Here is a 27522-nt window from a genome sequence, read left to right as displayed (position 1 = left end):
CCACATTTTGCACTACCTTTGACTGTGCTAATTATGAAATCATCTGGCAAAATCAATTGCCACATATGGATCCACTCTTTAATTTTCTCCAATATCTACAATATCTGGAAAGTGGAAAGCACAGGAAAAAATGTATTTGTGCTCTCAAATTCTATTCAGCTGTACATCTTTGCAAATTGAAACTGCTTTATCATTTTACCACATCAAGACTAGCCTACTGTAGCTGCAAATTCTCCTCTGCCTCAAAATACAGACACATAGAAAAAATAATTACAACTACTCTGGGAAAAAGAACATCTGAAAAAAACCTTTCACATCTAACTCTTGACAGAAAAGAATTCAGGAAAGTCTGTATCTGTCCTGTTGTTGACTTTGATTTGTAAGGGAATATCTGACTCACTGTGATCAGTAATTTACATAAAAGTACTAGAAGCAGTTGCATAATGTTCAGAACTTAATTTTATTTGTGAGCTCATTGTCTGGTACTTCAGTAATTAGAAACAGAAAGAAGGCTTTCCTTATGTGTTGTGGTTAAATATTTTGAGACCATGAGAATCTTATACATCACAAAAGGAAGAGCTCTGTTCCTCAAACACCAGTTAAACAGTAAACAATACTACTCAGTGACTGATCCCAGGGTAGAAAAAAAAGACTATTTTTTCATCTTTCAACTCAAATTCTAGTGGAATTTGGGTTTTGCTTATTCCTCTGTTTCGCTACTCTCACTTTCAAAGATTACTCGAAGAACTGCCTTTCCTATGGCTATCAAAAATTATAAATTATACCACTTATGGTTGTCAGACAGGACTATATAACATAGTAATACCATAAGGAGCAGATTACAAGAGTTTAACAAAAAGACAATTTTTGGCAGTCTGACAAAACTTTCATGATGAGATTTTCCACTATTGAAGCTGGAACCTTCAAAAGGCTACTTAACCAAGGCTTGTAGTCCAATGAATTTTTTAATGTCTTGTCAATATGAAGTGCTGTCATCAAAGACTGATCATAAACACCAGTGATGAGGGGCACCTACCATGCATAGGTGAATTGACTTAACAGAGACTGCTCCTCCTCTAGCCTGGCTAACTGTCCTCAGCTTCCAGCAAATCTAAGTTCCCACTTACTTTCAGAAAACTTCAAATGAACAGACATTTTATTCTGATACAGCAAAACATGAGAACTTCAAAACACTAACTGTTAGCTTGTTGTCTGTTTTGTTTTATTGAACACCTCATCTCTTCCCTTAGGTTAAACATCTGTTTTGCATTAAAAGAAAAACATTATCAAATGCAATATATAGTAAGGATTTGTTTTTACAACAATTTCCTTTCAAGAAAATAAAGTTTTCTGCTAAAAGATTCTACCCACATGTTTTCAATTCTACCCTGAGAGAGAAGAAATGAAGCATGTATGATGATTGCCCCTAAGGTATAGCAATCTGAAGGATAATCATGTTGTCTAACAGCACCCAAAGCGTCTAAGTAACAGTTAAAACAGAAAGTGAAGAAAAAATTGCTCCAAATGAACCTGTAAAATTATTGTACTTCATCACAGTAGAATTCTGCAAGCTGCAAAGTTTATCCTCCTTATTTTTAAAATTTTATGCTGTAACCTACTGGCAAGATCTAGTACGTCATGCAGTAAGATACTCTCCATGCTCCATTGTGCCCCATGGCACTTGGTTGGATCATGACTTGGTTCTGGCCAGGAGAGGGTTAACTTTTGCAGCAGCCAGGAGGAAAGAAGCCACTGGTTATTTGATACTACCTTGAACCATGAACGGGAGAGGAGTATTGTTCAGAGGGGTGTTGTTTGTGGGATTGCTGATTTGTAGAACTGTGAGGTCTGATGCTGGGTTCTGCAGTGAGCAATGCCAGGTGGATTTTTCACCCTTCTTGTACACTCTCTTGTTACTGTCAACCTTCTTATTTGCTGTTCCCAGTAAACTGTTCTTATCTCAGCCAACAATCTTCACCTTCTGTGTCTCGAATTCTCCTCTCCAGCTTCACTGTAAGGGAGCAGGAAGAATCGAAAGGAGCGACACAAGATCTTTAGTATTTAGTGGGAAGTGTAGACTGTGGAATACCATTTCTAAACCATGACAGATCACTAAATTGTAACTTGGATATTAGCTGATAAATCACTAATGCTGTTCCTTGTAAAAAGTGGTATCTCAGTCTGTAAGCTGAAACAGACTGAACTTACTTCACTACTAACATCTGCTAAAATTGCAGCACAGTAGGATGTGGCCACAACAGCAATGAGTTTAGAATCAGAATACAACCAAAACACTGTAAATCAGGATTGCAGCCACTGACTGCAGCTTCTATATCAATGACCTCTGACTGCTTGGTTCAGATCTTGGTTTTCACAAATGTGCATGTCACCAGTTAGAGAAAACAATTCAAAATCTGCAGTTTCCTAAGAATCCAGACCGAAGTCCATGAAATTTGTAGCGACACTGAGATACACTAGACACCTGACATTTAGTCACTGGTACCTCCAATCAACAATACCACACTCAGTGTAAGCATTTAATTCTATTGATCTGAAACACATACACATACTAAGTGAATTCTCTAGCCTAAATTACCTCCTCTTTAAGGAATATTTCTGTGATATCAGAGATGCTTTTCAGGCATTAAGCAGACCTCATTCAGTCGGCTGAACAACACTTCATGCTTTTGGTTCTCCAGCCTCCAGAGGCAGGAGGAGGTCATGTCACAGTACAGAAGAATAGCAGAAGAAGAATTGAGATTCCCTCTGAAAAAAGAGCTTTTACCTAGGAGCTGATACATTACTCCAACTAAAAGCACAAGATGCAGTAGCGCTTCTCTGTACAGTTTATCTTCCCCTCTGCTTTGTCTGCAGCACACAATACAGCAAATTTAAAATCAATAGCAACAGGCGCATACCAGCCCTCAAATTGCATAGAAAGATACTCCCAGTTGTCAGCATTCCTTTCTGTCACACTGCTGCTGTGGGAACCTTTTGAAATGATCTTTCAAGCCACCAGTGAGAGACTTGAGGCTCTTTGCATTTGCTGTGCTCAGTTCTTCAGGTATCTGCACTGAAGAGTGTCACAGCAGGCAGTAAAGCTTTTCAATTTTCTTTGATTGACTATCCAGGAGGAAACAGAAGCTGATCTGCCTGTCAAGTATCTTGTGTCCAGTATGATTAAATGACTCTCGATGTACTATAGGCCTTCACCATAAGCAGAAAGTATAAAGTAGCAGTTTCTCACTCTGTGAAGAAAATTAAGACTTCGGCATTTTATTTGGCATCTATGTTAATGTGATTGGCAAAAGGAAGTAAAAATGAATCACGATAGATGCCATGGCAAAACAATGCAAGTGTGTTGGATCAAGCAGGACTCACTAATTTTTTGTTTGCGAGAAATGCTGTGAAGTTCTCCCCATATTACAAATTATAGATGTAAGAGATTCTGTTTCTAATAACTTTTGAATGACAAGAATTGTTGTCTCTCAAAAATCTTACACTCATTAAAAAGCAATTTAGGAGGTTATTGAAATAAATTATTTATGTAGTGGGATACATCATTGAAAAATGTTGAAGAGGCATCCAAAAAGTGACTCAGTATCTCCAAAACAGAAATAACAGCTCACTTTTACTTTTTCTTATGTAAGTTTAATAAGAACTGCATTCAAGTCAACTGGTATTATTTAAAGGAGTTTTTTTAGAAGTCCCTTTGTTTTAAAAAAATACCCATCACCATAGTAAAACTTAAGCTTTGAAATATGATCCCTAAGAAATTTCTTACGAAACAGAAGAAATAATTTTTGTTTGGTCAAAATCAAAAAATACTATGAACATTTCTGTTTTATTCCTGAGACTATACAATAAGCACACTACCATTTCAGTGATCCCATTTGCATTCTGTTATGGACCTGAGACTAATAATGGCTACATAGATGTTAACAAATAGCAGTGGAATAAAAAAAAAATACTAAAGCAGTAAACCAAAACAAGATGCCTTGCATAGCACAAATTACTTCATCCACAGCTGACTGCCTCTGAGCAAAAGGAAACTCTAGTATATGTCTGTACCACTTAGAAGCTTTGTGATTTGCTGGCAATTTGTATAAACCAAAGGAAACTTTTGGCAGTATGCCTACATACCATAGTAGTTAAAGAAACTATCATCCCACCCATTTTGACTACAAGCCTTGAAAGACTAGCCTAATGTTTCTTCCTACCCTCCTTTCTCCTTAACTAATAGAAAATTTAATGTAGAACTTCCAAAATATAATTTTAGAAAGTGCCTCTCTCGTGTTCACACTGAAGTAATCTACAGTTAATTTTTTTCCCCTTTTCACTCACAATAAGTCCCAGCAACAGAAAGTCTTCACGCTAATTAAAAGTGAAAAGCTAGCACAGAGATCCAATACTCTGATGTTTCACAGCTGCATCCAGAGCTGCCCAGACACCTGTTTATTTTTATAGCAATTCCTTTTGCTCTTTATCATTCCATCCCTTAAAGTTGGATTATAAAATTAGGCAGAATAAACTAGATCATCATGAAAATGACAGCACATTTGTACATCCCACCTTCACTGAAAAACACAAATAACTATAAAAGCAATTTTGTATGTCCAGCTGCTATTGCAGAAATCAACCAAACTGATTTACACATTATGAAGTCTTTGTAATGCATGACTTTCAGAACATTCCCTGCCTGTGTTTAGCTCTACTTCCTGACACAGCTTAAGTATCTAGTGCCAAATGGCCATGTATGCTGGACAATCTGAATTCCTGCCCCAGTTTCTGATGTTATTTTCGATACAAAAAATTTGGACAGGCTATTAGGAGTGTTTTTCAGTACCCATGCAGTGGTTTAACTCTTGTTTAGTCTAGGGGCAACTAGAAAAGAAGGGCAAAAGCTGCAAAAACTCAAGGTGGTTAGCTGCAGATTATCATGCTTTGTGTGTCTGCTAATTGGAAACATTGAGCCTCTAAGTTCTTAGTAGAGGTTAGGCTGCCAATTAATCTTACACTGAAAACATGATTCATGTATCCTTGGTGTCCAAAAACTGACTCTACCCTGACACTGTACTTTCTGATAACACTGACAAAGCTCAGTACAGCACAGCTTCTGCCCTCCTATTGCCACATTTCACTACACAATCTTGGAGGCTGGGCAGTGAAAGTACTTAAGGGGGAGGCAGGGTATAAAAACTAAAATCCCCTAGGCCCTAGGACATAAAAGAAGCATTCCAAAATTATATCCTGTATAAAACTTTAACAACTAATAAAACAGAAAGCAGTCTCCCTTTTCTGGACATGCTTTGTAAGAAAGTGACTTCAGTACTCAGCCAAAGAAAAGTATTCAATTTCACAGGTGAAGGTATGTGACGTCTCGCTGCAGCCAGAAGTCCTTTAAAGTGAACTGAAAGTTCGAAGTCTCCAAGTGTACCCTTGTTATACCTCAAGTCCAAGAAGAGGAAAATCTTCTCCCAGATGAGCCAGGATGTGTCCCTGCAGTGTGTGTAAGGATAGGTGTGTGCTGGATAGCAGAAGAGAGGGATGTACTGTGATGCAAATATGCAGCTCAGCTGAGGAGTATTTGCAGAGGGCAAGTAACAAGGCCCTGTTCTTCTACCTGTCCTATTATGTTAACAGCCTTCCATGCCATTATGAAGAAGGTTTTGACCAGGAGAGGATTCTCCCATCTAAGTGTGATCCAAGGTTGCTCCAACTTGTTTCTGCAGTTAAATCAATATTAAGTTTTGTAGCTGACTCCCAGCTTTCACCTGCTGCATTCTTCTGGACAAAATTTCTTTGTAGGAAAGAAACAACACAACCCAAAAAACATTTGTGTAAAGGACAAGCTTTCAACCTTTGTAGTTTCTTTTCTGTGGGCAGAAAGTATAAAATGCTTTTCACAATTAAAAAAAAAACAAGAACCCAAACCTCAAGAAAATAAAATGTATAGTTAACATATTGACAAAAACAGGATTCTCCTTCTTTCAAAAGATGCAATTCTACAGAAAGGTGTTTTCGTCTGCCAAGTACCTAGCTAAGAAAATTTTATCAACAAATAACTGCCCTCAAATATCCATTGAGCAGAAAGGTGGCCCAATTCCAGAGGTGAGGTGTCTTCCCTGATTTTCTCCAAGGCTTAACTAGATCATATCCAAAGATCAAGCTGGAGTGAGAAATATCAGAGCATAACTTTCTGATATTTCCTTCTGAAGGGGAAGTATGTCATTCATTGAGATATCTCCAACTAGTCATCTGACACAGATATAACATGCCAGAATTACCACTTCTGTGTTTTTATCTAACTCCAAATGAAAAATCTCCATCACATCGTTGCAGGGGGAAAAAAGCAACAACCTCCACTAATTTGCCTACTTCAATAACAAAATTCTACAAAGTTCAAAAGACTCAGAAACTAGGACAGCTGTAACACATAATAAAACCCTAATAATTCAATGAAATTATTTTTAAGAAAAGCAAGTCATCTCATATATTCTGCCTCCCAAAGGGATTGAAAATGGTTCATTTCACATGCCTGAAACTCTCAGACATATTTTTATGTGTTTTCAGACAGTTTCAAATGCCTTCAAAGAGTCATATGTGTGCATGGAAAAGACAAAAACATGTATTTCACGAAGATTTTAATGCAGATAATTCTGTTTCATGAGGAATAAAGTTTTTTAGAGTTTCATATACAAATGGATACTTTCTATCTGATGCCTCAGATTGAAAATGTGAAGGGTGTCATAGTGCCTTACTTGTTCTCGTTGCTGGCATCATATCGAGGCATAGGGTCAAAATCATTTCCATTTACATCAAAACTGGCCTGTGAATCCTGTATCCAACAGAAGAAAGAAAACCAATTGCTAATTAATTAGCCATTGACTCATGTGGCCTATGCATTCGCTAGCAGATTCCTACAGAAGAGTAAATAAGCTAACTTAATATTCTTGTGGTTTTATGGTGACTGTCTTTTAGGAAAGCATTATATACAGGAATTATATCTTCTATTTTAATTTTAGAAAACAGATAAGGATAAAAAATGCCCTGAAAAGGTACAGGTACAGCACAAGGGAGGAAATAGAAAAAGGTGTTTCATTTAACCAGAAGACTGCTTCTCTTCTAATAAGCTTTAGAAAGTTAAGAGAGTTCATTCTCAAAACTGAGATTTTGCTGAATGTTTTAAGATTCAAAAAATTATCTTCATGACTATAACTGAAATTTCAGCCATTGCTTCAAGAAATAAGAATAATATAATTTTCTTAAGAATATTGTTATAAAATTACATATTGGAAAGCAACACAAACTGCTTCCCCATTTCCTTGGAAGTATAACTATTTCAAATATCTGCAAAATATCTGTCTTTTTGTTCCATATTTATCATAGTTCATACAGCTGAAAATAGTTCATAGAGTGAACAGCTGCTGGTTATATATGGCACAGTGTATGGCTCTCATTAATTGATGCGGTAGCATGTGGTGTGTTGATATAGCAAGCAGCAATTTTTAAACTCTTGTTTGTTCAAAATCAGTTACACATCCACCTCAAATATTCCTATTTGCAGCCCCATCGCCTATATTCTGGGATATAGAATGCTTTGTGATCAAACAAGTAATGTGTATTGCTTGTGAATTTGGGGAATTCCTTGCTGGCATCAGGAGAGGGTGAGAGGAGTGGTAAGGATATAAATAGTTGTTTTCAATTCAGTAGTAGGACAGTACTGGAATGAGGTGACATGATACAATCTGGGTCATCCATTGATAAAATTTTATGCACTTCATTTAAATGATTTAAGATATTAAAATGAAAGATGTGCCATGTGATAGGAGCAAACATACATTGACAAGTTGGGCAATTGTCCCCCACTTGTGTTTTCTACATTCTCCTAGCTGAGTTCCACATGCACAATAGTGGAGGGACACATATGTAAATAGGACTAATTTAAAATAAGTGGCTTTAAACTGTGGAACCATTGTAGTTTTTAATGGTTCATTAAAGATTTTTTTTGTCACAATCCCTTAATGCTCTATCAAGAAGTAATCTTGCTGTCAGGATCTTTAACAAGATCTACATTTGTAATGGGAATGAAGGTTTGTGCATGTCCTGTACTGGTCATCTTCACCAGTCCAACTAAATCCAAATATATTGGTTCTTTTATTACTTTGTGTACAAGTACACCTTGCACACTTTATTTCAGACAAATTGTATGGTCCTCACAGTTACATGCCTTCAACTAATGCCTTCCAAAATATAGGACAAATCACTCCAGTAAAATGTGGTCCTGATGCTCTGAACAGCTTCAAACTCTGACACCAACACAGGAAGCAACCCACTAGAGAAGAAGATTCTCTTATGTCATCAGCTTCCAAACAGATTAAATCAGTCATGTAAATGTGGTGAACCACAAACAAACAGAAACCTCCTTAGGCAAAGTGAGACATAGAACACAGAAAACTATGGATGCAGCTCTATCACAAATTGTGAGGGGACTCCATAGAGTTAAAAGAAATTTATTAGAAAGAATATCATACAACAGAATATTCTACATCTGCACTTAACTGAGTGAATCATGAAAGGTCATATACTTTTCCTTTCATATTGTTTCTAGCAGTACAATAAACAGCTTTAAAAATTAATGCATGGAAGGATTACTGTAAAATTACTGTTTTTGGGAAAAGTTTCTGTCTCACTGACTAAATGCATTCGCCAAATGCGGAATTCAGCTGCATGTGTTAACTGAAAAGCAGTGTATTCCATTTCTAAGTTCTGAGAGTGTGAATATATTAAGCAAAAAAATGGCAAAAGAGACAAAAAATATCCAGTAATTAGTTCCAGTTCTTCAGAAATTCAGGACCCAGCTGCAAGACGCATCCAGATATTAAATATGTTCAGATGAAACACAGTCTTAACTAAAACAATACATATTATCAAAAACTGTTTTCCTTCCTCCCACTGGTGTTAACATTTGACAAAACACTTATATGATTCTTCCTCCTTCCCTCCTCTCTTTCGCCATCTTTCTAGAGGCAACAAATTATTTTTGAGTAATAACAAAGCAGGAAATCTGGGCTCCTGTGGATACTCACATAATTCTGCATCAAGTCTGGGTGGTTTCTTTCAATGCCGTCATCCAGGATGGTGACCACAACATTCTTTCCAGTGTAACCTCTCTTCCAAGCACCTACTATATTCATATCTGATTGGCAATGGTGAGTGTTGTCACTGCAATGCTGGGGAGAGAACAGGAGATAAAGATGTTGTATATTGGAGATTACTGAGCAGTGAGGGATTGCGATACTATCCACTTACATTAACATTACTATTTAAAATTGCACATGAACATACTGATTTGAATAGGAACGATACAACATCAACACCTTTAGACAGAAAACAATTTTAAAAATGCAATTGTATAAAAAATACTCCCACTTATTTCTCTTTCTGATTACTCTTCATGCTAAGCAATACAAAAGAAAGCATTCAGCAGTACTGAATTTGAAATACTTGAATACTTTTGTTTTTTCAAAAAACTAAACCATATGTGGATAAAAGTAGACAAATGCCTGTAGTGAAATGGCAATGGAAAAAAAACCACCTTGCTTTTTAGAGCATACACGCTGTGTACAATTTCTTGACAGAATGTTTGGAAACTAATCAAGACTCATTTCTATCTACAAAAGAAGGCTTTTGGCAGGTTTTGTGCAGTATCAGCAGGAGATGAGCCACAGTAAAGAACCTGTAATGAAAATACCACCCTGAAAAACTTGCACCTTAGGGGGTTGGATGAACTGTAGATAGTGCTGATTGACGGCAGCCTGGGGTACAGCTTCCAGAGCAACCAAGTCCAGTATGACAGAGGAAGAAAGTTTAGCATACATTAAAGCTGAAAGCCTCTTCCTAGACACAAATGCACCCCGTTCATGTGAAGAGATCTGTCTCACCATGGCAATGAGACATGACCCTCAGGTATTTGTAATGCCCCATTAGCCACTCTCTAATCCACACGCACAGCCCTCCCCTATGAAATTAGTTCAATGAGTCTCTCTCATCAGTACTGCTTTCCTGCACCTCCACCAGGCTCAGACAGAGCAATAGGCAAAAACTGAAAAAAGAGGGCGTACAGGGTGGAAGCAAAAGGGTGGGAGGAAGAAAAAAGAAATTAAAGAAGAAATTTGTATCATAACAATGGCTGTAGAGCATGTTCCATCTCAATCCCCATCCCACCACCTCAAGTCCCCACTTCAGCCTAATGTCTTGTCATTCTACAACTTCTAAGGAGTAAACAGATTTGGAGTTGTGTACTTCACCTTGACTTATTCTTCTCCAGTCAGCAAACTCTCAGTCTCCATTAGCAAACCTACATGCAAACTGATTCCTATTAAATTATAATTCTCCTCCTCCTCCCTTTTCTCCAGTTTACCATCCAAATCAGAGGATTTAAAGGTTGTCATTTGTTGTTAGTAGAGCAAGCTTATATTATTATACATAATACAAAGTCTCTCTCAGGGTCTTTCCATTGCACCCACAAATATGTCTGTCTCTGTCTATCCATCCCCACACAAAGGATTTCAGGGACCAGTTCCAAGGAATGTGTAGCTTTTGTTCTCTGTATCACTTGGAAATGTTCATGCTGCTGGCTCTATGAAATTAATTACAGTGTGAACTTGCAGTCTGAATGTAATAGTTGTACACATGAGGATTTCTAATGAACAAACAAGATGGTCAAGCACATTTAATGTTTCCAGGTACATTTATCTTTTTCAAAATATTGCTAAATTAAGTATCAGAAAATACCTGCAGAAGTTTTTAATATCATCCTCCACATTTTCTGATGTGAAGACAAAGAGACGGGAAGATGGAACCACTAGCCTTTAGCCACAGGGTGAGCTACAACAGGCAATCAGGATTCCTGGCTCTGGCCTCCAGTCAGATTTACTGGACCATTACACTGTGCCTTTATCTCCATTTCTGAAAGGCTAAATGACTCTCAGCTGCTTTGCTTAATGTCTTGTCCTCTCTTCCTAGGGGATGAGCTTGTTATTTTGCTTTCATGTCAGCCAAACCACACAGGCTGAGCAAGCATATGGGTATTTTAATCCCCATTCTTTTGCAAGCTCTTTGGATCTCAGCCAGAAAGTCACCAGTACTTCCCTTAATGAGTCCATTGCCCTCACTTGCCTTACTTGAATATTTGCTTTTGTGGTAGTGACTGAAGGGGTCTTTGCTACGTGCATGGAGACAACCATGAAAGACATCTCTTTCCTTGATGTGTGCTCTGATGATTCTCTCAAGAGACACATGAAGTCAATTTGATTAAGCAATGGTAAAGCAGTTGTAACTGTGAGCCCACTTGTAACTTTAGTACACAGCATATGTTAACACAGGATAAAAAAATGTAAAGGCAACAAAGAGGCATCCAAATGGGAGTAGTTCAAAGCAGATGAAGAGTTCAGTTATTATCATTACAATAAAAAACAATTTTTCATGTCCTATTTAGAAAAGTGTCTGGGTTTTCCCCCTCTACTCCCAACTGTTTTTCTTCTATTCAATTATTTATTTATGCATTTTTTAATCTCTGCCCTGTTTCTGGCCTTATTTTTTCTCTTCCAGTACTGTCTTTTACCACTGGAACACCAGTTTTGTTTAATTCAACATCTGATCCAAGATTTCTGTATTTTAATCACAGATTAGATTTCCCTCATATTTGTGTCTGTATTTCTCCAGATAAATCAGAATGGTTATTTTCCTCTTGAAGCAGTCTAATTTGTCTTTAATTGAGAACGGTTTGAATCTTACAGTGCAATTACTCAAGTACTATCTTTTATGGTATATGGTGTAGATATGCCACTCCATATACAACAGCATCTAATATTCCAGCTATTACTTGGCTTCACTTGCACTCTTTTCTGTCCCCCTGGACTGGTTTTGGCTGAGATAGAGTTAATTCTCTTCACAGTGGCTAGTATAAGGCTGTTTAGGATTTGTGATTAAAAAAGTTTGGATAAAACAGAGATGTTTTCATTATTGCTTAGAAGTGCTTACCAGAGCCAAAGCCTTTTTTTCTCTTCACATCACTCACTCAATGAGGAGGCTGGGGGTGGACAAGAAGTTGGGAGGGGACATAGCTGGGACACAGGTGACCTCAACTGACCATATCATAGGATGTCATGCTCACTACTTAGAGCTGAGGAGGAGGAGAAGGAAGGGGAAAATGTTCTCCTAATGGCATTTGTCTTCCCAAGTCCTGCTTCATGGAGATGGTTGAACACCTGGGAAATGGTGAATTTTTTGTTTTGTTTTGTTTTGTTTTGCTAGGGTGTGCAGCTTTAGCTTTCCCTATTAAATTCTTTTTATCTCAATGCATATGTTTTCTTTCTTTTACCCTTCTGATTCTCTCCCTGATTCCACTGCTGGATTGGGTTAAAATTCCTTAAAAAAACACTACCTGCAAGGAAATTTCCTGGGTTGCATTCTATAATTTTTCACCTGCTCCTTCTCTACCACCAACCCAAATTACATTGTCAAATTGTTAGCAGAGGGTTGGCTTTAATTAATTTGGAAGCATTTTTTCAATTTACAGTGTCACCCAAATAAAAAGTTATTAAACATCTGTGATGATAATAAATGTTACATGATCCAGTGACTGAATTTTGTAGCAACGAGCAAATACTGAATTTTATGGTTTATTTTCAATCTATTTTCCATATTCTTTTTCTTGATAGAAATTTTACTTGAATTAGAATTTTATTTGTTAGAATAAAAACAACTTTTGCCATGATCATGTACAAATACAGAGCTTGGAAGCTTTTATTACATCTGTCAGTCTTTGAACTGTTGTTTTCTGAATTTTAAAGGAAACAGTATAAAATAGACTATTGTACTGTATTTTCTGCCTCTCAAAACAGATAAGGTAATTCAGAAATTTCCTGCATTTTAGACAACTGCATTAAATCAGCACAACTTCAACATGCATTGCTTTCATCCATAATCCAGAGAATACCACCAAAAGGAATAAACAAACTCTTGCCCAGTTATTTAGAGAAATTTTACTAAGATTTTAAAGATTTTACTCAGATTTTAAAATGGCATTCAAAGCATGATGTTTTTCATTGAGGTATTTAATTTGAAAATGTTAATGATACAACCAATGGTATTTAATAAAAACCATGTACAAGGTGGAAAAACTTCTGAAGTACACATAGAAGAAAGAGGGCTATTATATGAAAAATTTCAAGTATAGAATTTTTCCCATACTTGAAATTCAATACTTACAAGCATAAAAAGACAAAATATATCTTATTCTAGATACAGTTTTGATACCCGTGGATAGAGATTTTGGAAGCCTGCCTTTTCACAATTAACAAACAGACATAACTTTAGAAGGATTTTCTGAAGTTTGCATGTTGCAGCCCATATCAGACATGGGCACGGATTCTAACGCTTATTTTGTGAAATGTCTGTAAAAACTACCTTATGGTAATTGTCATTATCTTAATGTGTCTGCTGCACTCATTTTTGTAGTTGGAGTCTTGGTATATCCAGTTAGGGATCAGGAACAAAACTGAACAGTTAAACTGAAGAATCAAGAACATATCAATGATTAAAATATTTTGGAATTACAGAGATTGAAATCAAATTACAAGAACAATAACTGTAAAATTCTGTTCCGTCTTGCTTAGCAATGCCTATTAGTCTACAAAAACAGAGCAGAAACAGAAGTTTTTTATTCATTTCTCAGAAATGGCACATGGTGCCTTCTGTAAGTCTTCATGACTTCACTGCAGTGGTTTCTTGTAGTTTTTGAGTTACAATGAATTCTCTGACAAGATATAGTCTTTATCTATGGGGGTGTAGAAAGAAACACAACTGATATCAGAATGACCAATTGTGAGTTTGACAAGTCCTGGATCTCATTTAGTATTAAGAGTACCTATACTTCTGGTCATGGGAAAGCTCTGAAATGCTAGATCCCAGTAAGGGATCAGAAAAGATTCTGGGTATTGTGAAGAACAACAGCAGCAGCAACAACAACAAAGCCTGGTTTCCTTAGAGTCATAATGAAATGATCTTTGACACAGACAGAAACAAAAATACTTCAGTCATGTTCTCTGCAACAGAGTTTTGTCAGCTACTAACCTGCAAGCATGGAGAAGACACAAGCTGCACAAGATCTCTCGTAGAGGATGGACAGTCAAGGACCTATGGCTTGACCTTGAGCAACACAAGCAGAGAGAAAGGGGACACATAGGGCTGATTCTGACATTCTGTGCAGTTAAAGAAAATACTATCTCCCTCTTCTGTGAAGAGAATGTAATGTGGGGCATTTGGCACTCCTAGCTTGGTCTAGGCAAATGCACAGGCAACAAAGGTCATAAGCTTTTTAATAGAGGGGACATCCTAATGCCACATTCAGCTTTCTGAGGTACGGGTTTATGCAGCGTTTTAAGTTAAAACTTGCCAATTATTCTCTTTTCTTGCAAAAAAAAAAAAAAAAAATTTATTATGCCTTTCAGGTGATCCAATTTTAAAAGGGAATGATAGAAGCAAGCAAGGTAGTAACCAAGAGAGTTGGAAAGCTAGGGACCTTATTAAAATGGGCATAAGACAATGTCATCTACTGAAATTACTTTTTGGATTCTCCAAGAAGCCAACAGTAAGCACTTGACAGCTGTATTTTCTAACCAGATTTTAAAATAATGTTTATTTTTAAAAGTATTTCTCACTTTTAAAAATTATTTTATCACAAAAGGAAGATGATCAATGAAGACTTTTTAGAAGGAGGAATACTTGCAGATATTTTTTTTTAATTTTTCTCAGGCATAATCTGATACTTAATACATGACAAACAGTACTTGCTAACTGAATACAAAACGTATTTCCTTCTGAGTTACCTCTGATTGTTGCTGAACACAGTATGTTTAACATCTAGCAGCAGCAGGCAGATAACAGAAGAGCTGATAATAAGGCTGATAATAAGAGCCTGATTAATCTCAAAGATAAGATTCTTTTGCATGAAATATCATCTGACTTCTAGAGTGATACTTTCCTGAATTGCTACTTTTTTTAAATCAGTACCTGTATCAAGAGGAATATTTCAAGAATGCAAGATATTAAATATTTAATTCCAATTTATTGCTTGTGCAGCTTCAGAGGGTTTCGTTAATTTACTTTAGACATGAATTTGGTTCTTAAGCTTCACTGACTCATTAACAAAGAATACATTAGAGGCCAATAAAACAATCACAGACATACATTATTTTTTGCTTCTTTAAGCAATGAAGAACAGAAAAACAGTATGAAAGGGCTTCTTACTTCATACGAGTATTCATACGACCATATAGAGAAAAGAGTAACTTAGGAACCTACATACATGCGTTTTCATAGTGAAAAATAAAGAGTTCATGAAAGTTATTTTTTTTGCTGTGTTCAAACTGCTATTCTTAACAAAAACAGAATAACTCATAACATGTTAAATTTATGTTCAAGACAAGTTCATCACTTTTTCATCACTGGCACTTTTTAAAATCAATTTTCATGTTTTTTCCTGTAAACTGTGTGCTGGCTTAAAGAGGAGCTAATTTAGGGAAGCCCTTTATGTCCATTTCACACAGGCTGATGACAGTTCACTCTTTTTAGGAGTGTGAAGTTCCCCTTCTTCTAGGACTTCAGACAGCAAAGTTTCTCTCCCAGCTGCAACTGCCTCTAACATGGGCCATAACCTGTGTTTCCAATAGGATATCTACCTCTAGTCCTGTTTCTTTCCCATGTGGTGGCAACTGGAAAGATTGCTTCAAAGCTGAGAAAGAAAAGCAGCTAAAAATGCCTTATTAAAAATACAAGAGTTGGATGGAGAGTGCTGCTGCCTATTATCTGTTCCCAACAAACCTCTCCTGCAGAAAAGCAAGTTGGGTTAACATTCAGGCAACGCAGTCAGATCCACACACGAAACTCACCACAGCTGGCTCAGCAAGAAAGGCAGAAGGCTCCTTCTTGAAAGATTTTATTTCAGTGAGATATCAAATGCACCAGATGAAGGGAACCCAGCAAGAAACAGAGGACAACTACATGGTGTTTAAGAAGGGAAGGGGTGGGCGTGGAGCTTAGAGCAGGGCAAAGGGGATTGGTCTCCAGGGGAGGGGGGGTCGACCACCAGGGGTATCCAACCAGTGAGGGGACAGGGAAAGGAGAAACCAGGGGTCAGTGAACCAGAAGTCCACATGGGAGTCTTGTCTTTTCCCCCAGGAGGAATGACTCTATGGTAGGTCTTTACAGGGCAGTGGGCCTGGGAATCGGCTAAGGGAAGAAAGTTCATGGGATGCTACAATTTATGGTTATTGTGCATGTACTGCCACATTTGCTAAGAGGCATATATGAAAAGTTCATTGAAAAACTTTCTAAAACCACTGTGGAAGATTCACTACAATATAATAATAATAATAAATAATAACAACTACAGCAACAACAACAACAGTGATGATAATAAATGGCATATTAGACCTGGTACACCTTGTATGTCCTTGCATCATTGCTCTTGTGTCAAAGATCGTGTGTTGAAAGGTATGTATCAGTGTATGGACTCTCCCTGGGAAGCACTGGGAGAAATATAAGAACAGCATGCAGAACATTTTGGCAGAGAGAGAGAAAAAATTAAACTATTTCCTGTAGTTAGGGCCAAAAAACACTGGAAGGAGAGAAGCCTACATTGAAATGTATGTCTGTATGTGGCCTTATTCTCTCAAGATCACTGTACAATGACTTACTGCTATTGCTGCTGCTACTATTGATACCATCAATACCATATAAATAGCCTACTTAGCATGAAAATGCATTTATCCTTGTCTAAAGTCTAAAGTGTACACAAAAAAGTATGGAACTTCTTTTACTAATTAGAGTATGTGGGAAGAACAGCCTTAGTGAAGCACTACCAAGCCTAGGGATTCAGTATCTACAAAGGACGACTCCTCAGAGAGACAATGCTTTACATTTTACCATTTTACATGGTCTTTGACTAATTTTTTTATTTTACTCTTTCTAAATCACAAAAAAGAAAGAAAAATACTGCAGTTTTACAGGAAGTCCAAAGACGCTTTTTTATTTATGCATCAGTTCACGCAGTTACAGTTCTCTAGTAAGAACAAATTTCTCTCTCTTTCTCTCTCAAATTAGACTGGATATTTTCATTATTTCTAAGAAAACAATTAAAGAGAGAGATGGTAATCATTACTTTAAAATAGTTTTCATAAGTTTCTAGAGATTCATGCCACATTACTAAAGACAGTCTTTTCACAATTTACTTTTTAAGCTGTTTTCAAGAGACTATTACTTCCTCATCCATTTGTTAAGGAGCTTGGAAGAGGAAGGTGGTTTTACTTAGACCTTGAGTAAACATATGTTACAGAATTGAAACAACTGCATGGAAAGAAAGCCCTGAGCAGATGGCTTCAATTAAGCTCTAACCTTCCAAGAGACTGATTGATGAGTGGGAGGAGCTTGGGGCTCACACAAATCCACTTCCTTCTCTTTCCCCTCTTTTTTCATTTTACAGTGAAAAAGGAAGAGTGGTGCTTAAGAAGAATATACTATTTTGGGATGCTGCAAGTGGGCAGGGAACTGATAGGGGATGGACCAGGAAACTTTTTTTTTAAAGGATGTTAAAAACTTCTAAGAATAAGAGGACTTGCAAGGAAAAAGATGAAGAGAAGTTGACTCTGAATGCTTGTATGCAACTTTTAAGGACTCTTGCACAGCTGCAGTTCTTTTTTCTCTATTTTATGTTGTGGTCTGGTCCCTCTGATCCATGAGGCAATACCCTGCTGACATCTGGTCTTAATGGCTGGATGTCTTGGCGGGGAGGAGAAGGAAGGACAGAGAGACAATGAGAGAGAGCTATTCAAGACAACAGGACACGTTCAGGAGGCTGAAGGAAAGACATATGTTGTACTCTTTCTCAAGGAACAAAAGTGGGTAGGAAATACAGGGCACTTTTAGGTCAGAATATGAAGAGAACCCCATATTGCACTACTAGAAATGGAGAATGTATGTTGTGTTTCTCAGGCTGAAACTGTTTCACAGTGCATTCAGTACAGGAATAAACATCTATGTTAGTTGATACTTAGCACCCTTTTCCCTAAGAACCACAGCCACCAGATTATTGTAGCCTTGGTACATTATTTGTCCAGGTATATCAGAGGAGATTATAATTTGCAGAGGACAAACTTTAGGATCATGAAAACACTCTCCTGAGACACAAGTGCAGAAATCACTTCATGCCCTCCTTAGACAGCCTTATAAAAGTGTCTCATCTAACATTGGAAATGCATGCTGTGAAAATTCATTAATAGTAGTGATGAAGACTAAGATGAATGGCTGCTATTTTAGCTTGCCTACAGGGAAGTAAGTGTTGCAGGCATCAATAGACTTTTTACCATTTGAGTGTGCTAGGGTTAATGAATGCAATGCCCACTGTGTAGTATAAGTTGAACCTGGGAAGATAAGGCCAAACCACTAGATAGGAGGATAGTTATATTTTGGAGTTGAGATCATCTGGCTTAAATGAGAGAACTAACCCAGAGAAGCTAGGGAGGCCTGGGAAGGAAAAGGAAAGATTACTCAAGAACATCACCAAAAACCCAACAAAGAAACACTAAATAAAGTTCTGCACAAGATAAAGAAGTATCACACAATTATTCATGTTATTGTCTCAGGAAATTTGACTCACATGATCAAATTTTGAAGTTGGTCTGCAATGTTGAGCAAGGTTAGTCCAGAGATTTATGACACACCTGTGCAAGAAAGACTGCAAAATACACAATAAACTTAAAAATGTTGTCAAATTGCAAAGGGTCTCACAGGAAATCTCAGCACAGTGTTAGGACTCTAGCTATGTCAGAAAATACAGGTATTGGGAAAGGTTCTGGAGAAGTCCGGTGTACTTGAAAACACTGTTCTCATGGAGAACTGGATACAGACTGATGTCTATTGAGCTTTGAGGGTCTTGGGGAGCTGCTGCTAATCTAAATCCTGACTTCAGCACTAAAGACACATAGATTCTATTGATTTCAGCAGTGCTATGAAGGAACTTCCCCCAGCTGCAAATAAAGTATTTGAATATATGGAACTAATCTGAGAACACAGTTTTAACTAATATTATAGGAATGTATTCCTTTAGACAGAGAAAATATACAACCTCAGTGTATGAACTTTTATGCATATCAAATGTTTGTCTAACAACAAATGGAGGAAAATCACATTCATGACTACTGGTTTATACTGTAAATAATGCAGTCTTTGCACTAAATTATATCCATTCATGATACCTTTCAGAATTTGCAGACATCTTTACAAATCCATGAAGTCTGCAGAGAAAATTCTCAAAGAAAGAACCAAAGAAAGCTATGATCAGAGCATCATCAGAAGGAAAAAATATATACAATCAGAAGCAAACTAAAGGTATGAGTTTAATTTTATGACTGCTGACAATTCCTCTGTGTCCACCTATTTTTCTGGTACTACAGTTATAAAATACTCTTTGTACTTGTTATAACACTTTCTGCATTCTCCCTTGCTGCTCTTACCATCATTATCTTCTATGATTCCTGCCAGTTAGCTTAATTATGTCAGCTTACTACTCTATTTTCAAATCTGAGCTGTAAATGGATCGTCTTTTCCCTCTTCATTTTGTTTCTCCTACAAAGAGTCTGCTGTTTAACTGCAAATATGATTTTTAAATGAATGGTCAAAAATATGTTACTAAGTTAGAAAGGTTCTTCCAAGTAAAATGGGGGATTATCAGGGAAATAAAATATACCTCCAGTAAACAATGTTTTTCCATGTTCTACCATGAAAACAACCATGCTACAAAAATGTTTTTGCTTCCTTAAAAACTATAGTGAGATCTTTGGGTTCATGAGAGACATGGTATGAATCTGTAAGCACTTAATATATCTACTCATAAGGAAACTAGCAGAAGATATGGAATATCACTTCGTACTTTGACTCCATTATGATTCCTTAACATACAGTTTGTTCAAGGAAACATTACTTTGCATGTGCAGTTATTAAGTCTCAAACCTGAAGAGGCTCCACTGTTACTTGTAGTTCAGGAAAGTTGAAACAGTGTTCTTACATAGCACACTCTCAAATCTGATGACAGAAAAGTTGGTGTGGCAGAAAGTACAGAGAGTAGCAGAGACAGTAATCTGGATCACTTATGAAGGTGAACCTATTTAAGCAGTGTGTTTGTAATATAGTTTTATATAAAATCATGCAAAAAATTCTACCTATAGAATTAAGAGCGCAAGGCTTAAAATGCAAGTCTTCAGAAACCCAGTAATAGTCAAAAGGATTAAAGATCTAAGATAGACAGTCACCTACAGCTTCGAAAAGATGCTCTATGAAGCTACATATTATTCTTTGATAGTTTAACAGTGGGGTAGCAAAAAGACATTTTTCTTAATGACAGCAGTGATGCTATTTCGGGAACAATACATGCATGTGCCCAGTATTGAAGAGTTTTACAGAATATGTTACTGGAGAATGAATACTGAGATATTGCTTGTTTTCTTGATGCTTCTTGTCTGAAGTAAGTGGTGTAAACACAACTTAAAGTGATTCTTAACAAGCTTAAAGAACCTATTTTATCTGAAAGGGTACATGACTGCGGCATGCAAATAACACAAATTTATTTTTGAAGAGGAATATTTATTTATTCTAGTAAATAATGGCCTACATTCTTTACTAGACTAAAAGGTGTAACTAAGAGGTGTAAGATTTTTAATCAAGAAAAGGCTCAATCAAACCAAATGAGAATCAACCAAAGGAATTCAGATCCTGATGCTGATTTCTGTGATCCTAATGTAGCTCAATGTCAGCAACTCCACTGACACCTCAGTAAGAAGGATGATATGGGAGAACTAAGCTTTTTTCCTGCTATTTAACTACCTTCAAATAATTTGAGAGGAAGCTTCAGTTTATGCAGTTGGATGTGGGCTTAAATATAAGCATATAATGAATAACTCTCCTCTAAATACACACAGAAACATTAATTACTATTACTAAATCTCAATTAGATATGCTAAGCAAGAATGTCAAAAGTCAAATAGATGATTTTAAAGGTCATCCTGTTAAACTGTTCTGCAGTAAGCAGGAATTTATTTACCATGTCTTTGGAGAGGCAGCAGGCCACTCAAATGCACCTGTCAGTTCACGGATGAGTAGCTGTGGAGATCTAAGCACAAAATTGGCATGAGACATCCAAATGATTTGATTTGAATTTTTTCCCTTTTTGACATCTTGCAGGAATGAGGGCTAAGGTCATGATGGCCTGCTGATGGAGTTTTGGGTTATCAGGTGGAGAATGACCCCTAATGCTGCCATCAGCCAGGTGGAAGAGGGCCTGATGCCAAATCATCATCTGTTCTGCTCCACCTCTGCACAAGACCCATAGTCTGTAATCTCTGAGCTACTCTCAACATCTCATTTTACATATAAAGTGGCTGCCCATCACAACCATTCATAATGTAAATTACAGAAATTACAGAATATACATACTTACCTTCACTATTCCTAAAAGTATAAATTGGCATTTGAAATCCTCTAGGGCCAAAGGATGAGAATACAAACAACTTTGCAGAAAATAAATGTGTTTGCTCATCTCCCAAAAGCAGGAGCACCTCTTTGGATGAGTTTTGCAACTCCAACTGAGTTGGAATATACTCAGGAATACTTATACACAGTACTGTATATATAGTACATGTACAAACACTTATATTTTGCAGTTCTAATGAATTTATCACCAGCAATCTAAAATAATCTATAATTTGTTGCTCCAATAAACTGCACTGTTGCTGACTGTAGGTTTGTGCAAGTTCCTATTGAAGTCCAGCAGACTTACAGCACTGCAGTGATTAACTTCACTGTTCATCAATCTGCTTATGGAAGTTCTTATTGAACTCTACCAGAATTATGTTGCTGAATTTATTTTAATCAGAAATGAGGCTCACCCACACCCAGCCTCTCTGATTGCTGAAAACTAATAAGAAAGCAATGGTTTATTTTATGCCAAGTTAATGCAACACATCTACATTTAAGAGTGGGTGACAACATTTTTGAAAAGAAGTTGAATAAAATTTTGAAAAAATACTTTAATTCCCTCTGGCGCAATATTTTAGAAATTTCAGTTGATTAGCATGACTACATATATATTGATTGTTTTAAAACAGAAAAATATGGGTTTATGTGGTTGATCTTCTATGAATTTTCAAGGAAAAAAGATTTCTAAAAAAAGCAAGACAAAGTTGGTTTCCTTTTATAACCTTGATGTTCTGTAATATAAATATTACATGAAAAAAAAAAAAACAAATATTATTATTTTCTATTAATTCAACTGAAGAACCATTTCATTCTTGTTACAGACACCCTCATCAACTCACCTAGAGATGGAGGATATGGCATAAAACAACCCACAAAACCAACTAATATAATGACATGCTTATTGAAATACAAAATTTTGGCCAGTTAGCAGCCAATTAATTTTGGAAGACACTGGGTAAAATCAACAAAACTTTGAAGTATGCATTAAGTTTAAGAATATGTTTAAATCTGTCCTTGATCTGCAATACATTCAGGTGGATGCCTATTTCCAGTGAGGTGCGTGGGATCTGATCCTGTGCCTGTATACTTTGTTGCACATATTCTCAGTAACAACATCATTACATGTAGCACTTTATTATTACAGATCTCTCTTTTTATTCTTATGAACAGCCATAACAGCTGTTCTTTTGCCTCTATTTAGCCACTTTTGTCCTGTTTACCCACTTTAACCTCTCATCCTTTGACTTATGGATGCCAGGATTTAACATGGATACAATATTCTAAGTGAGAACTTTTCAATACACAAGTACTTTTCTTCTTGCCTCTCTTAACATAACACATTAATCAAATGAACAAATGCATGTGTGATTAGAATGTCCTTGCCACCAAAAGGAGAAATGGGGAAAATCTGCCTCATACTGTCATTGTATGCATTCCTTCTAATTGAATTTTCCTGTATGAATCCATTTCCTAGTAGTATCCCTACTGACAAACTCCTACAAGAAAAATAACTTGGAGCTACTGATAAGTTAGATTTTTTAAATGATTATTGTTATTTTAATCTAAATGCATATACTGACATGTAAATTGTCCCTGTCCTTCCCTACAGAACGTGACTGCATCAGGAGACCTCTGCTGCTTGGTGACTGCCTGGAGGCAACACGGGTCATAGCCTCCATTCCCTTCACGCTCACACTTGTATATAGAACTTCTATAAGCCAGGAGATTAGAAGAGATGCATGACTCAGGCATAATTTGGTTTTTCCTTTTAGACCATGGAACAAATCCGCTGTGTGAATCATTCAAATATTGAGACCACTGAAGATTTTTTCTGGGCCTTGGTGTAACAATAAAACAAGCTCAAAAAGTGTTTGGCCACCCATGTAGATTAATTCAGAAGAATAAATGCTGAATTAGTCCTCAGAATGTGTCAGTGGTTATAGTTTACACAATGCACAATGTGGTCTTAGGGTATCACTGTGTTTGAAGTCCCAAACAAGATAAAAGCTGCTTCACACAGTGAGGTCAATACTTGAAACTTTTGAATACTGCTGGAGCAGCAGCAGCCAGACAGTGAAAGCAGACTACATCTCATGCCCAGTGTGAGTGGCCTTAAAGGGCAGGAACCTTTCAGAACTTATTTTTCCCTCACTGGTGGTATCAATTGACAATGGGTCAATGTTATGGTGTGTTTGGGCAAACATTTTCAAAGGACAGGCACAAAGTAGAATAATGCTTTCACTTTTCAGAATACTTTTATCCTCTTATGTAGTATTACATCACCAGTCTGGAGTAGGAGCAGATAGAAATTACAAGAGGCAATGGTTTAAAAAGGACAACCATGTGAGAGTAGCAAATAGATCTAATAATTAAATCAAAACTAACAAGATAGCTACCATAAACTGAGGGTCAAGATCATCAAGAAAGCTGGTCCATCCAACTCCTCAGTGTTGACAGTAAAAATTTTGATCCATCCTCATTTAGTTTGAGTTTTTGTTGGTGTTTATTCTTTAGTTGGTTGGGGTTTTTTTGTTTGTTTATTTTGTTTTTTGTTTGTTTGTTATTTTGTTTTCTCTCTGTCATTCATAAGAGATCTATCATGCAAAGGATGGAGACAAGATTGAGGAACTAGGGGCAAAGATACTGTAGGTGGTAGGATATGAACACAGAGCCTCAAGCTTGTGTGCTGTCTTGGGAAATTTCATCATCAGAAAAGGGTCTTTTTATTCTTCAACACAAATTCAGTGGTCTACAAGAATTGGGATTTTTTTTCAGAATCATGTTTTCTGTAAGCAGACTGACTCCTAATCTCCTAAAATGTACGGGGTGTAACACTTTCTAAGTAGGCTATATTAGTTTCTAAATCTGCATTTCAATTAATTTGTAGATGAGGTCCTATTAATAAAGGGTATATGAATTTCAGTGCTTCAACAGCTGGTATCATATAAAGCTCATCCAAACGTGGCTTGTGAAAACAAGCTTTAAACAAGCATTTAACAAACTTTCCTCAACAGCTTATTTTCAGCCAGACCAGGAGACTTATAACGAGAAAAAGTGATTCAAACTTCAACCAGGCTATGGAAGAGTTTTTATAACTTTGTAAATGCTTTTTCTTTGCTTAACTTCTCTTATTTTTTTTTCTAAATGGGATTTCTGGCTCCAAATACAATTGTATGACTAGGAATTGGTAATCATAAAACCCAAACCAGGTTTTTTTACTCCCAAACAGTAGTTTACTGTTTATTAATAAACTGTCTTATCCAAGGGACACAGGAGAGGGAAGACTCTGCTATACACTTTGTATTTAGTCTATATCTTGCCCTTGTTAAGCCACTGTGTTTATAATACATGGGTTTAGTATAGTTTCAAACTGTTTTGAAAACTGAATATAACTATTCTGTCAGTAATTCACATAAAAATAAACAAAAACAGGAAAAATGCTTAAATGGCACGCTACTCATTATTTAGTGAACTCTATCACTATAGAAAGGGTAAGACAAAAGTAGTATTAATACCTTAAATGATTCACACTTTAATCTCTTGGGCTTTAATCTGAGGCTCTTCATGCTTGCACATTTCCTCTCCCTGACCACCTTTTCTGCTGTTAGCTGAAAATGAGTTTATTTTCAAACAGCCAGTTCTGCAGAATTTAAAATCTCAGCAAAGAGCGAACACAGATATTGCCTTTATTGCTCTACACATATATAATTGGAGTATTTTTCAAAGACTCCACCTGCCTCTCCGTGAGGAGACTTGAGGTCTTGTTCTGTCAGAGTCTCCTGTTCAAAATGCTCACTTAATTAATTCAGGTTAATTTTCATCAAAACTGATATAGAAGTCATGCAGATGTGCAAACAGCTGTTGGACTTCTTTCCAAAATGGCGCTGATGGAATTTGCTGTACTGGTAGTCTCCCCTGCTATCTACTCTTTGCTGATTGAGAAGAAAATCCTATCCACCAGACTTGAGCAGCAGATGTCAGCACAGCAGAGATTTCACCACATCAGAGTTACCTAAAAGTAATGCCAAGGGTGACCTACATTTAATGAAGTAGTGCACAACGCACCTTATTGAAGTGTCTGTCCTCAATGCATTTGCTTCCTCTGTTGCTGGGGGGAGGGGGAGCAGTTTGCATGTGCTTTGTTTCTATTTTAGAATACATAAAAAAAGGAGCATGAATTAATGTTGAAAAAGGCTCAGCAAGAACTAAGGTGCTATGCAAACTGGTAATTTTAGTCACCACATTCACTTACATGATATACAGGAAGACACAACTGAACATAGATGCTGGAATCTGGAAAGGTGGAGTTTTGATTACCTCATTCCATGGGGTCCATATGGCATCTGTCTTCAGTTAAAAGGGGCACACTGATTTTTAACAACCAATACAAAACATGACATCCTAGAGCTAAATACTGTTCTCCAGTTTCTTCTTTGGCACAGACCAAGCTCTCCTCAAAGAATTATGGAATACCTCAGGTTGGAAGGAACCTACAAGGATTATTAAATTCAACTTCCTGCCCCTCACAGTAGTACCTAAATCACATGACTAAAAGCATTATCCAGACTTTCCCTGATCCTATGAACTGAATGATTAGGAAATTGCCTTACACTTGCATAGTACCTAATTTTTGTCTCCTGACTACGAAGTAATATAGTAACTGTTTGTGTCAGAAATTCCTAAAAGTCTCATAGGTGTATGAGTATGCTTCTAATAAGGGCAAAATGACTATGTCACAGTATTTATTTTCTTATCAATCAGACCACAAGACAGGCAAGCCTCAGAATTAATTCTGCACTGTGGTTGTGTACTTTTGGTAATTTTTGCATTCCTGATGCTTGTTCTTTAGGGGAAATAATGTATAAAATATTAATTAAGTAGATATATAAAATATTAATTAAGTACATACACATTTCCAAAAGTATCTGCAATTTTAGTATGCAAACAACAGCAAAACAAGATATAAAGTTTGAAACAAATCAGTATTTTTTTTATTAATTAAATTATCTCTCCTTTTTCAGTAAATTAATAGAGTATTCAGTACTGTGTGGCCTAAGAAATTGTTTTGCAATTTGGCATTACTTGATTTTAATTTTTAAAAATCTGAAAAGTGGATAGTTTACTAAGCAGCTGCTCCTGAAATCTGCTCTTAAAAAGCAATGATTTCTTCTCCTTTGTAAAGGAGGTAATTAATCCCAGGTAATTATGTGTCTCTGTTTACAACAATAGTTTTCCTGCTGAAGTGCGATATAAGATAAAAACTGAAATACAGCAGAATGTGTCCCAGTATGACATAAAAAAACTAGAATCAGATATTTATCAAATATCATTAGAAATTCAGCAAAGATTTTGAGGCATTATAATTTCCTTACTTACTGCAAAAACCACTTAGAAAAAGGCAGTGCAGGAAAACACAGTATTATACACAAGTGATAATTCACAAACAACACTATACAGACAAGTACTGACAGTTTCTTAATGTAACTCAGTTGCTGCCCAGAAAAAAAAAAAAGTTAAATAAATTCTGTCAAGATAAGAGTGGATGCTCTGCCTCTGAAGATACAATCACATTAAAAAGTAGAAGAATGTGTGCTTTTGCTATATCATGTATTACCAAATCTTTGACACACAGGAAAAGCTCTCCCAAAGCAAGTATGGAGATTATTTTGGTATTGCTTCTTCTTGCTTCAGCAAAAATGCTGGCAGAATCCCCAGATGGTGCTGGCTTCCATTTTGTATTTGCTGGGCACTTCCAGGTATGCTTATCTAGGAGAACTGAATATCCCAAAGGAACAGACCAGCTTATCTGGTCTTTTTTGCCTTCAAACTATTTGCTAATCTTGCTAAATCATCTGCCTTAATAATCTATTTTCAGCAGTAATAGATAAATCCTCTTCTACAGGATTTTGATTACCTAAAGTGTGCTGT

At 36.6% G+C, this 27522-nt stretch overlaps 1 protein-coding gene across 9 annotated transcripts in view; it reads right to left on the bottom strand.

The window, feature by feature from the left end:
* The window catches only part of PCSK5 (proprotein convertase subtilisin/kexin type 5), a 229498-nt gene that overhangs the window by 148465 nt on the left and 53511 nt on the right, over positions 1-27522 (bottom strand). For 4 of the 9 annotated variants that reach the window (XM_085566214.1, XM_085566213.1, XM_085566215.1 and 1 more), the window contains exons 4-6: positions 18722-18799; positions 9090-9233; positions 6762-6838 (exon numbers count right to left, since the gene is read on the bottom strand). In XM_085566214.1, coding sequence (XP_085422340.1) covers positions 6762-6838; positions 9090-9233; positions 18722-18799 — 299 coding nt within the window. Of the gene's footprint in view, positions 1-1770; positions 1972-6761; positions 6839-9089; positions 9234-14139; positions 14215-18721; positions 18800-27522 lie in introns of those variants that run through there. The other 5 variants (XM_021541528.4, XM_021541527.4, XM_085566217.1 and 2 more) reach the window with 4 other exon arrangements.

Source organism: Lonchura striata, chromosome Z (genome assembly GCF_050655825.1).
Source record: "Lonchura striata isolate lonStrDom1 chromosome Z, ASM5065582v1, whole genome shotgun sequence".
Classification (NCBI taxonomy): Eukaryota; Metazoa; Chordata; class Aves; order Passeriformes; family Estrildidae; genus Lonchura; species Lonchura striata.
This window is presented reverse-complemented; position numbering and strand designations above follow the sequence as displayed.